The sequence below is a fragment of the Theropithecus gelada genome, chromosome 1 (genome assembly GCF_003255815.1).
Source record: "Theropithecus gelada isolate Dixy chromosome 1, Tgel_1.0, whole genome shotgun sequence".
Classification (NCBI taxonomy): Eukaryota; Metazoa; Chordata; class Mammalia; order Primates; family Cercopithecidae; genus Theropithecus; species Theropithecus gelada.
Window position 1 is genome coordinate 93,227,543 of NC_037668.1, and position 12,984 is coordinate 93,240,526.

Below are 12,984 nucleotides of genomic sequence, written 5' to 3' on the forward strand. Positions count from 1 at the left end.
TTCTTGTCAAATGAATAGTTCACAAGTATTTCCTGCCATTCAGTGGGTTGTCTTTTCACTTCATTGATTGTTTTCTTTGCTTTGCAGAAGCTTTTTAGCTTCATATAGTCCCAACTGTGTATTTTTGCTTTGGTTGCCTGTGCTTTTGAGGTCTTCCACAATAAATTTTTGTCCAGATCAATGTCCTGGAACATTTCTCTAATGTTTTCTTCTAGTCGTTTTATATTTTCAGGTTTTGGATTAAAGTTTTTAATACATTTTGATTTGATTTTTGTATATAGTGAGAGATATAGGTCTATTTTCATTTTTCTGCATATAGTTACCCACTTTTCCCAGCAGCATCTATGGAAAAGACTGTCCTCTCCCCACTGCAAGTTCTTGGCATCTTTGTCAAAGATGAATTGGTGGTAAATGTGTGGATTTATATCTGGGTTCTCTATTTTGTTCCATTAGTTCATGTGCTTGTTTTTATGCTAGTACCATGCTGTCTTGGTTATGGTAGCTTTATAATAAACTTTAAAGTCAGATAATGTGATGCCTCTCACTTTGTTCTTTTTGCTCAGGGTGGCTTTGGCTATTTGGAGTCTTTTGTGGTTCCATATACATTTTAGTTTTTTTTTTTTTTTTTTTTTTTAAATTTCTGTGAAGGATGTCACCGGTATTTTGATAGAGATTGCATTGGATCTGTATATTGCTTTGGGTAGTATTGCCATTTTAACAATATTATTTCTTCTAATCCATGAGCATGGAATACCTTTTCTTTTTTTGTGTCCTATTCTATTTCTTCCATCAAAGTTTTATAGTTCTTCTTGTGTAGATCTTTCACTTTTTTGGTTAGATTGATTCCCAGGTATTTTATATTTTTTTGTAGCTATTGGAAATGGCATTGGTTTCTTGATTTCTTTTTCGGATTGTTGGCTGTTAGCACATATGGATGCTGTTGATTTACGCATGTTGGTTTTGTATTCTGCAACTTTACTGAATTCATTTGCTAGTTCCAACAGTTTTTTTGGTGGTGTTTAGGTTTTTCTAGCCATAAGATCATGTTGAGTTTGAACAAGGGTAATCTGACTTCTTCCTTTCCAATTTAGATGTCCTTTTTTTCTTTTTTTGCCTAATTGCTCTGGCTAGGACTTTCAGTATTATGTTGAATAATAGTGGTAAAAGCAGGTATCCTTGTCGTGCTCCATTCTTTAGAGGAAAGGCCTTCAATTTTCCCCCATTCAGTACGATGTTAGCCATGGATTTGTCATAGATGACCATTATTATTTTGAGGTATGTTCCTTCTATATCTATTTTCATGAGGATTTTTTTTTTTTTTTTTTTTTTTTTTTTTTGAGACGGAGTTTTGCTCTGTCACCCAGGCTGGAGGGCAGTGGTGCGATCTTGACTCACTGCAACCTCCGCCTCCTGGATTCAAGCAGTTCTCCTGCCTCAGCCTCCCAAGTAGCTGGGATTACAGGCACCTGCCACCATGCCCGGCTAAGTTTTGTATTTTTGGTAGAGACAGGGGTTTCACCATGTTGGCCAGGTTGGTCTCAAACTCATGACCTCAAGTAATCTGCCTATCTCACCTCCCAAAGTGCTAGTATTATAGGCGTGAGCTGCCACGCCTGGCCTCATGAGGATTTTTATCATAAAGGGATGTTGAATTTTATCATATACTTTTTCAGCATCTATTGAAATAATCATATATTTTTTGTTCTTGATTATATTAATGTGGTATATAACATTTATTGATTTGCATATATTGAGCCATCGTTTTACCCATGAAGTGAAACTTGTTTTTTTTTTTTTGGAGACCGAGTCTTGCTCTGTCACCCAGGCTGGAGTGCAGTCGTGCAATCTCGGCTCACTGCAAGCTCCGCCTCCCAGGTTCATGCCATTCTCCTGCCTCAGCCTCCCGAGTAACTGGGACTACAGGCGCCCGCCACCATGCCCGGCTAATTTTTTTGTATTTTTAGTAGAGTCGGGCTTTCACCATGTTAGCCAGGATGGTCTAGACCTCCTGACCTCGTAATCCGCCCGCCTCGGCCTCCCAAAGTGCTGGGATTACAGACGTAAGCCACCATGCCCGGCCATGAAGTGAATCTTTATTGATAATGATGAACGATCTATTTAATGTGTTGTTGCATTTGGTTTGCAAGTATTTGTTTGAGGATTTTTGTATCTGTGTTCTTCAGTGATACTGGCCTGTAGTTTTCTTTTTTTGTTGTATCCTTCTCTAGTTTTAGTGTCAGGCAATGCTGGCCTTGTAGAATGAGTTCAAAAGTATTTCTTCTTCCAGTTTTTAAAAAAATAGTTTGAGTAGGATTAGTATTAGTTATTTTTAAAATATTTGGTAGAATTCAGCAGTGAATCCATCAGGCCCTGGGCCTTTCTTTGATAGGAGAATTTTTATTACAGCCTCAATCTCATTACTTGTTACTGGTTTGTTGAGGTTTTCTATTTCTTCATGGTTCAATCTTGGTAGGTTGTATGTGTCCAGGCATTTATCCATTTCTTCTAAGTTTTCTGATTTGTTGGTATATAGTTGTTCATAGTTGCCATCTCTTATGAGTCTTTGTATTTCTGAGGTCTCAGTTGTTATGTCTCCTTCATTCCTGGTTTTATTTATTTGGGTCTTCTCTCTCTTTTTCTTAGCTTACCTAGAGGTTTATTGATTTTGTGTATTGTTTCAAAAAAACAACTTTTTATGTTGTCTATCTTTTTTCTTTTTAGTTTTAATTTTCTTAATTTTTGCTCTGGTCTTTATCATTTCTTTCCTTCTATTAATTTTGGCTTTAGTTTGTTCTTCCTTTTCTAGTTCCTTGAGATGTATTGTTAGGTTGTTAATTTGAAGTCTTTCTACTTTTTTGATGTCAGTGTTTATTGCTATAAACTTTCCTCTTAGTACTTCTTTTGCTGTATCCCATATGTTTTTGTTATTTCTATTTTAATTTGTTTCAAGAAATTTTTAAATTTCTTTCCTAATTTCTTCATTGACTCATTGGTTCTTCAGCAGCTTGTTTAATTTCCATGTGTTTTTGTATTTTCCAAGGTTCCTTTTGTTATTTAGTTGTAAAGTTTTATTCCACTGTAGTCAGAGAAGATGCTTGGTATGATTTCTATTTTATTTATTTATTTATTTTGAGATGAAGTCTCGCACTGTTGCCTGGGCTAGAGTGCAATGGCGTGATCTCAGCTCACTGCAACCTCCCCCTCCCAGGTTCAAGTGATTCTCCTGCCTCAGCCTCCCGAGTAGCTGGGATTACAGATGCCTGGCACCACGCCCAGCTAATTTTTTGTATTTTTAGTAGAGACAGAGTTTCACTATGTTGGCCAGGCTGTTCTTGAACTCCTGACCTTGTGATCTGCCTGCCTCGGCCTCCCAAAGTGTTGAGATTACAGGCATGAGCCACCGCACCCGGCCAATTTCTATGTTTGTGAATTTGTGCAGACTCGTTTTGTGGACTATGGTCTATTCTAGAAAACGTTCCATGTGCTAATGAAAAGAATATAAATTCTGCAGCAGTTAGGTAAAATATTCAGTAAATGTCAGTAAGGCCTATTGGATCTTGAACGTGGGTTTTAAAAGATGAATTGGAGTTTACCAAGGGAAGAAAATACATTGCAGACAGAAAGGAGCTTGTACAAATATACATTTTATGATTCCTCTGACAGCAAAATGTATCTTCCCAGTTATTCTGTATTTTTAGTCAGTAAGTCATTTCTATTCCTTGAAAACAGACACATCAATGGGGAATATATATGTGGGTAAAGATTAGACCAGAAACAGCCCTGAATCATGTTGGGTAAAAGGGGCAAGCCATTATAAAGTTTAAATTGACAGAGGCCAGTACTAGATCACCCTGGACTGTTTGGGAGCTATGCCAAAAATTTCAAATACTTTGTTTAATAAACCATACTTGTCCCTCCCAAAGGTATATGAAAGTGGGTAACCTGGAAGTCTCCTGCCATTGCCCCACAGTCATCTTATAGAAAAAAGTTACACATTAACCAAAAAGAATGGGCTTTCTTGGCAGCCCCAGAGAGAGAAACTCAATGTGTTTGCTTTTAGATGTCAGCTCTACCAAGAGCATAGATAACTTCCCAGTCATATTTTGATTATTTATTATCTGGTTACCAGAAAAGGGCTAATCAAACACATTCCTCCTGCCTCTCTTTCCCATGGTCAAATAGAAGGAATTTGAGACATTTGGGATTGCAGAGCACATTCTGACATCATCTGTATGAAGCCTCTTCTTTCTCCAGAATTCTTTGTCTCAGGAAATAGCACTTCTTGTGTCCTTCTATCCAGCCATTCAAGCTGGAAACCTGGAGTTCAGGCTTAACTCTTTCCTCTCCCTCCCCTGACACACTCTTCAGTACACCTCTCTGCATGCACACACTGCCACCATGTATCACCTGTCTTATGTCCAGGTGTCCCACCACCTCTCTATCTCCTGAGTCCCTCAAGTATGTTTGTACCCCACTGCCACTCAGCTAGCCTTAGCCACCATCATCCCTTATTGATACTCCTCACCAACCTCCTGACTGGGCTCCCTACCTTTAAGCTCTTGTTATCCATTTCTATTCTCCATACTGGAGCCTGAAAGATCTTTGGAAATGTAGATCTGAGAGTTGATCTTAAATATTCTCCCAGCTCCTTAAAAAGACTGTATGATCTGGCCCTTCAGTCTATACTCTCACCATGGAGGACTTCATTTTTCTTCAAATATGGCCCATCCTGACTGCAGCGCTTTGCATTGGCAGTTACCTGATAAAATAATAATTGCCGACATTTATTATCACTCTGGGTGTGTCAGATACTGAGCTAAGCTCTTAAAGTACATGTTCATGTAGTATCCACAGCTGTGTGAGTTACCTAAGAGGTAATGTTCACCACATTTTATGAAGAAAGAAAGGCTTAAAGAGGTTATGAAGTTTGTCCAACTGTAAGCTTCTCCTTGTTGTTTCTTAGCTAAATTAGTAAATATGTAATCAATTGGGGATCATGCCTTAACACTATTTTGAGGCAAATGGTAATGTCAACCAGTGTGCGGTTGTAACATGATGATTTATATTCAGAAGATCTGGGCTGCAGTGCTGGCACTGAGCAGCACTGTGACTCTGGATAACCTCTGAGAGTCAGTTTTCTCATCTGCAAAATGGGGATTATATTAATACCTGTCTTAGATGATTGTTGCATGGATCAGAGCCAAGCAGTGTTCCTGTAACTTAGTTGATGATCCATAATGTGTGAAAAAATATGCATGTTAAGTGAATGAAAATGCCAAGGGTTTCCCCTGTAAGTTGTGTCCTTTGATTAAAAGAGAAAAAAAAAAAAAAAGATCCATACACAAGCCTGCCTTTGGCTCACTCTGTAGCACTTTTCATGTTTTCACGAGAGCTGGGATAAATCAGAGATGGTGCAGGACTTATAACCCTATCATTAAACATTTGTGGGAAGGTCAAAACATTTTATGCTTAACAGAAATGAAATTCTATGTAACCTCACAGAATCGAAAAAATCCAAGTATGTGCTTGAAATGGTCTAGTTTAATTTAAAATGTGTTTCAAAATGTGTTTTCATACCTTTACTGAAACAGAATTCTTTAATTTAAAAAATTGCTGTGTTAAACACCCTCTTCTTCATGTATTTGGACCCTGTTCCCACTGTTCCTTCCTGTATTAAGAGAGGATGTGGTATCACTTCCAGAAGATGTTGTTTGGTGTGATAACCTGCTTATGAAGAGGAAGTTGCTGGAGGAATTAATTTCCTTTTGCTGTGTTCCCTTAGGTCTCAGAATGCAGTTGGCCCATTAGGCAGGCTCCCAGTCTGCATAACCTTTTTGCTGTGTGTCGGAATATGTATAACTGGCTACTGCAGAATCCCAAAAATGTCTGTGTTGTCCACTGCTTGGTGAGTAACCTTTTGTTGTTGGTGGTGATGGTTTGGTTTGGTTAAATATGGATGAGCCTGTACACAATGGTAGACAGGTAACATTTGAGTTCAATAGGATTTATTGAGCCCATATTTAGGAATTAGATAATGTGAGAGTTGTAAAAATAAGGAAGGGATTTATTATTCTGGACTTAAAGCTTGACTACCAGTGGGAAAGGCAGATGTATACACAACTCACATAGTGTAGGGACTCTAGAATGTGCTAAATATTATAAAGGAGGTAGAAACAGGAATGATGTGTACACAGCTAAAAATGCCATTGACTTTTGTGTAAATAAAGTTAACATTAACATATTGGCATATTTATTTTTTCTTCCTGTTTGTGTTTGAATGAAAATAAAAGAAAAAAGATACCTATGTCCTTGTGAGAAATCACATAGATTGACCGTCTTTGAGAGCATTCCCACTGGGACTAATGATTTTTCTGACCATCGACTTCCTAGAGTTCCTTTTCCTAACTCTTCTCAGAACTCTTGCCTGTCCTTTACAACTCAACTTTCAGTAAAATCCTTCTGACTCTTGAGTATTTTCACAATGCAGACATTCCCATTATATCTAAATGTCTTCTGTGACTTTTAATACCGTATGTCATAATAAGCTCTTCTCCTACATATTTTCCCACTAGACTATTGTAATCTTGCAGGAGGGAACCATGCCTTTTTTTAAACTGTTGTACTCCAGGCATAAAAGGCTTCAGTAAGTGACTGAATACACAAATGGAATCTGAGCATTAATGCTGGAAATTTCATTGCTTCTATAAACTTCAGTGTGTATGTTTTGCTATAGTATTACTTGATGATTCCCCACCCCCTGTCTTTTCTTGAGAGCCAGTTGGCTAAAACAGGAAAGAAACAGGAAAGAAAGTTGAAGAACATTTTTTCTTTCTTTTTGAAATCTCCAAACTCTTGGCAATAAAGGAAAAACACTTGGTGTTTGTAAGAATTTAATGTTGAAGACCAAAGGATTTTCCTTTCCAAGGCACAGCAGATGGTGCAACAGAACAGATTACTTTTAGGAACTAAGCAGCCTTAAGCACCTTGGTGATTTTCTCTTCACTCAAGAATTTTCTCTAAGTTCAGAGAGCCTACATCTGACAGCTTGATGGAGGAAAGATGACTCAACAGAGACCAGAAACTCCCGGTTCCAGTGATTCTTCATAAAGAATAAAAACCCAATGAAGAAGAAAAAAGAAGAGGCAAACAAAAGATTATGGTTCTACAGGGGTGCTCAATAAACTCGCTCGAAAAGGATATGCATATGTTGAAATCAATACCATGTCTTTGGGAGATGGAATTGAAGCTGAGGGAGGAAACTTTTTTTCTTTTTTCTTTTTTTTTTTTTTTTAAGACGGAGTCTCGCTCTATCGTCAGGCTGGAGTGCAGTAGCACAATCTCGGCTCACTGCAACCTCCACTTCCTGGGTTCGAGTGATTCTCCTGCCTCAGCCTCCCAAGTAGCTGGGACTACAGGCAAGCATCACCACACCCATCGAATTTTTGTATTTTTAGTAGAGATAGTTTTCACCATGTTGGCCAGGATGGTCTCTATCTCTTGACCTCGTGATCCACCTGCCTTGGCCTCCCAAAGTGCTGGGATTACAGGAGTGAGCCACCACGCCCAGCCTCTTATTTTTCTCTTAATATACTACTGGTTGTTTTATTAGAAATAATAAGCATAGCTGAGCATAGTGGCTCATGCCTGTAATTCCAGCACTTTGGGAGACCGAGGTGGGTGGATCACTTGAGGTCAGGAGTTTGAGATCAGCCTGGCCAACATGGTGAAACCCCATCTCTACCAGCCAGGTGTGGTGCTATGTGCCTGTAATCCCAGCTACTCGGGAGGCTGAGGCAGGAGAATCGCTTGAACCTGGGAGGTGGAGGTTGCAGTGGACCGAGATAGTGTCATTGCACTCCAGTCTGGGCAACAGAGTAGGATCCTCTCTCAAAATAATAATAATAATAGTGATAATAATAATAATAGTAGTATAGTCTTTTAGTAGAAACAAAAACTTTTTAAAAGACTTGCATCACAGGGAAAAAGAGAGGCTACATATCCAAGAGTCATGGATCTGTGAAAAGAGTGTCAGGAAGGCTAAATTCTGAAAATAAATCAGATTAAGAAAAATATCCTTTGTTTAAAACTGTGTTTGCAATAAGGACAACAACAAATTCTTGAGGCACGTGGTATAATCTTAACTCCTTTATTCTGTTTTCTTTATCAGAGGGAACAAATGTCAAACTAGGAAGGATGTAACAATGATACTTAAGACAAAGCTGATAGGTAGCAAGATAGTACGAGAGCCTCACAATCCTTCAAATTAATTCACTCTCAAGGCTTAAATTATGTGACACAATGCCAAAAGCACTTGGAGAAGCAATTGTGGATTTCATTTGTAATATGAAGAAACAGGAAGGAGAGGTGCCAGGCAAATGAAGAGAGGAGATTTTTTCCCAAAATATGGAAGGAGGTTGATCCTGGAAAGTTATAGGCTTGTGAACCTGATGGTAATTCAAGGCACAATTCTGAGAAAGTTTTGCACAGATGATTTTAAACTCTTAGCAAAAGGGAAGTCTTCATTGGTTCATTATGAGCACATATAAAACCAACTGAACACTTCACATGACTAATAGACTAGTTGAGATAGTTTATTGGAGTCCTGCAAGATATTTCTTATTTTGTTATAGTCAAGATGGAGAAATTTGGCTAGGTTGTTATATATTTAGTTGAGTTGAGGTTGAATATCTGCTTCCAAAGGTAGGTGATTAATGGATCACCTTTCTCCTGGGAGAAGGTTTTATTTAGTTATTATTTGAATCAACACCTTTGATGAAGATGTGGAAATTCAGCTTATCAATTTTCTTAGAATTATAAAGGTCACATAATGGATTTGGATTTTTAAAGTTCTTGTAGGTTGGTCACTTAACAAAAACTAACAACCTGAAATTAAATACAAGATGAATGTAAAGTCCTGAATTCTGGTTTTAAAAGATTAAACATATTTGCACATTACCTTAACAGATCATCTGGAAAAAAATCTAGGGGTTTTAGTGAATAGAGAGAATAATAAAAGCTTATGTTGTTACTTAGCCTGCATTTATACTAGTTTGGCCTGGGGTTATGTTAATATAAGCATAGTGTCCAGAATAAAGAAGATGATATTTCTTCTCTAGTCTGGTCAGAATATATCTCATATCTTGCATTTCACATCTGGGCAACACATTTAAGGTTGTCATTTTAAAACTTGAATTTGTTTAGAAGAAATGTGCTAAATGACGACATCTCTTAAAATGGAATATCAAATGAGGAAGAATAGAAGGGATTGAGTTCGTTTTAAAAGGGAAATAGAAGCATTGATGGAAAGGGAGAGTTTTTCAGATATGTGAAGGACTGCCATAGGGAGAAAGGAATAGGTTTATTGTTTGGTCTCACAAAAGGATGAGGGTCACTGAGTGGAAGCTGTGGAGGAATGGAATTCAGCTCAACATATTCAATATAAGGAAGAGCTCTGTAAACTGGAATGGGCTACTTCAAGTAGAAGTAATCTCCCTGTCACTTAAAGTGTTCTAGAAGAGGCTAGGCCACCATCTGTCAGGGATGTTACTGAATTTTGTCTTAATTAGCTTGAGCTGCCATCAAATATACCATAGGCCAGGTGGCTTAAACAACAGAAATGTAGTTCTGGAGGTTGGAAAGTCCAAGATCAAGGTGACTGCAGTTCTTTTCTTTCTTTTTTTCTCTTTTAAGAGATGGGGTTTCACCATGTTGCCTAGGCTGGTCTCGACCTCCTGAGCTCAGGCAATCTGCCCGCCTTGGCCTCCCAAAGTGCTGGGATTACAGACATGAGCCACTGTGCCCAAAGTGCCTGCGCTTCTAATGTCTGGTGAGGGCCTGCTTCTGGGGTGGCAGATGGCTGTCTTCTTGTATCTTCACGTGGCCAAAAGCAGAGGGAGATGACAGCAAGCTCTTTTATCTCTTCTTATAAGGGCACATTTCCCATTCATGAGAGCTCCACTCTCCCTACCTAATTACCTCCCCAAAGTCCTACCTCCTAATACCATCACATTGGGGTTAGGATTTCAGCATATGAATTCTGGGGCATACAGACATTTAGTCCATAACAGATTTATTTCTACATTGAACGAAGTTGAATCTGGTGAAGGTTCTTTATTTTATATGAATCTAGGAACATATTTTGCATGAGATACATATATGCCATATCCCAACAAACAGCATTTACCTAACCTGTGAGCTCTTTACTTCCAGTCCTAAACCAAGAGACTTCAACTATTAATTATGATGCTAACAAGTCCAAAGTTACTTTGAAGTTTATATTATTTTTCAGTAAATATATACAAATCAAGTGTATTTTGCTGGGCTTCTCAGATTAGAGTCAATTTTATTCTAAGGATAAGTCTTTCCTTGCTGCTTTGATTTAAAAAGCTGAAACAAATTTTGGTTTTCAAGTAAATAATTTTTAAATGAAAAGCACCCACAGTTAAGAGGATTTCTCCTCTATCTCTCTCTTAATTGCAAATTCTGCCATTCTCATTGGAGAATCGCTGATTTGATCATGTTCATAATGAATTTATGCATTTTCTTTGACAGGATGGACGGGCGGCATCATCAATTCTGGTTGGTGCTATGTTTATTTTCTGTAATCTCTACTCTACTCCTGGCCCAGCCATTCGATTGCTATATGCCAAGCGACCAGGAATTGGACTTTCACCATCCCATAGGAGGTAAAGTAAGCTAGATGCTGGGTAGGCACAGATGTGGTCTAATTGGTGTCATGTAGTGTTTTAAATCTGCCTTATAAATCCTTTCATAAGTTTCTTTTACTTTATCTTTGTGTTAGTCCATTTTCATATTGCTATGAAGAACTACTTGAGACTGGGTAATTTATAAAGAAAAAGAGGTTTAATGGATTCACAGTTCCACATGGCTGGGGAGGCCTCACAATCATGGCGGAAGGCAAAGGAGGAGCAAAGGCACGTCTTACATGGTGGCAGGCAAGAGAGCGTGTGCAGGGGAACTGCCCTTTATAAAACCATCAGATCTTGTGAGACTTATTCACTGTCATGAGAACAGCATGGGAAAACCTGCCTCCGTGATTCAATTACCTCCCACCGGATCCCTCCCACAACATGTGGGGATTATGGGAGCTACAATTCAAGATGAGATTTGGATGGGGACACAGTCACACTACATCAATCTGGCATTATCCTGAACTATGGAAAAATGGAATTGGATTAGGATATTGGATTGTCATTCAGTTTGTAAGCCCCCATATGAAAATTTATGATGTTAAAATTAGAAGCAAACTTTAAAGAATACTTATGTCCAACTTCCCTCATTTTACAGGTGAGGAAACTGTGTCTCAAGACAGGTTGTGATTTGCCTCAGGTCTAATGCCCAATGGACATAGCCAGAACAACATTCCTCATCCCAAGCTCTAAGACCAGTCCCTTTTTGTTTTATTATACGGGTCTTTATTGAAAAACAGCAGTAGCTGGTTATACTTATCACTGGTGATCCTCCTGTGGGGAACATGATTAACAAAGGGAAATGCAAAAATGCACAGAGAATAAAGCATTTTAAAATTCACTTTTTCTTGTAACTCTGATATAGAAATAAAATAGATTACAAAAGATAATCTGAAAAATGGAATAAAAAAGAAAACGTTTTTAGATAACATTCATTTTTCTTTCCTTTAATCACAATTTCTTCATTTTTAAAAAAAATTGCGTCTCTAACTTTTTGGATTAAAAGTGCTTCTGATGATAAAATTCTAAAATTTATCCAAATCCGAATTTTAGCTGATAAATTAGATCTACTAGATAAAATAGGAATAGATGTTCAAATATTGAAGTACTATAAAACTCCCATAAGCTTTTTGATTTAATAAATACCCTATTATCAGTTCATTGGGGAAGTACAGCAATCTCAGTAGACAAAATCTTTCCTAAGTTATTGGTCACATTATCTTTTGCTAGTTAATGTTTAATAAATTAATAGAATGGGTCGGGTGCGGTGGCTTATGCCTGTAATCCCAACACTTTGGGAGGCCAAGTGGGGTGGATCACGAGGTCAGGAGATCGAGAACATCCTGGCCAACACGGCAAAACCCCGTCTCTACTAAAAATACAAAAATTAGCTGGGCGTGGTGGCGGGTACCTGTGGTCCCAGCTACTAGAGAGGCTGAGGCAGGAGAATGGTGTGAACCCAGGAGGCAGAGCTTGCAGTGAGCTGAGATCATGCCAATGCACTGCAGCCTAGGTGACAGAGTGAGACTCTATCTCAAAAAAAAAAAAAAAAGGAAATTAATAGAATAAATTTTTATTATAACAATAATTTGCAAGAAGAATCTTCATAGCAAATATTGATTGCTTGCTCCTCCTGGTGTGATGGGCCCCAACAGAGCCAATCTTCTGTTTCAGATACCTGGGCTATATGTGTGACCTACTTGCAGACAAGCCCTACTGCCCTCACTTCAAACCTCTCACAATTAAGTCGATCACTGTCAGTCCAATACCCTTTTTCAACAAACAGAGGAATGGATGTCGCCCTTACTGTGATGTACTCATTGGAGAAACCAAAATATATTCAACTTGCACAGATTTTGAACGAATGAAGTAAGTCATGATACTTTACTTCTTCCTGTGTACTTCTCAATTCTTGTGTAAATGAGCAGGAATGAGTTGAATCATATTCTTCTTGCAAGACTATATCATTGTGAAATAGCTGATATATAAAAAATGTTCAACATCAGTGGTAATCCTAGAAAAGTACAAATAAATCAGGGGATGCCATGACCCCTTTTCAAATCAAATGGTGATATAGGCTAACGGACTAGCATGAGCTATATAGAGGATTAAGACAGTGGAGGGGAACACAGGACACCTGCTCATTGAAAGAGGAGATGGCCTTGATGGGATTAGGTGAGGGTAATGGAAGAATTACCGATGAATGAGGTTTCTAAGTGAGCAACTAGGTAGATGGTGATGTAATTAAAGAAGTTATAGAATCCATAATAGACAG

General features: G+C 38.2%; 1 protein-coding gene across 4 annotated transcripts in view; it reads left to right on the plus strand.

Moving 5' to 3' along the window:
- Window positions 1–12,984, plus strand: part of DNAJC6 (DnaJ heat shock protein family (Hsp40) member C6) — a 158,703-nt gene that overhangs the window by 116,351 nt on the left and 29,368 nt on the right. For all 4 annotated transcript variants that reach the window (XM_025395980.1, XM_025395988.1, XM_025395998.1 and 1 more), the window contains 3 exons: window positions 5,783–5,905; window positions 10,552–10,685; window positions 12,384–12,578. In XM_025395980.1, coding sequence (XP_025251765.1) covers window positions 5,783–5,905; window positions 10,552–10,685; window positions 12,384–12,578 — 452 coding nt within the window. The remainder of the gene's footprint in view (window positions 1–5,782; window positions 5,906–10,551; window positions 10,686–12,383; window positions 12,579–12,984) is intronic.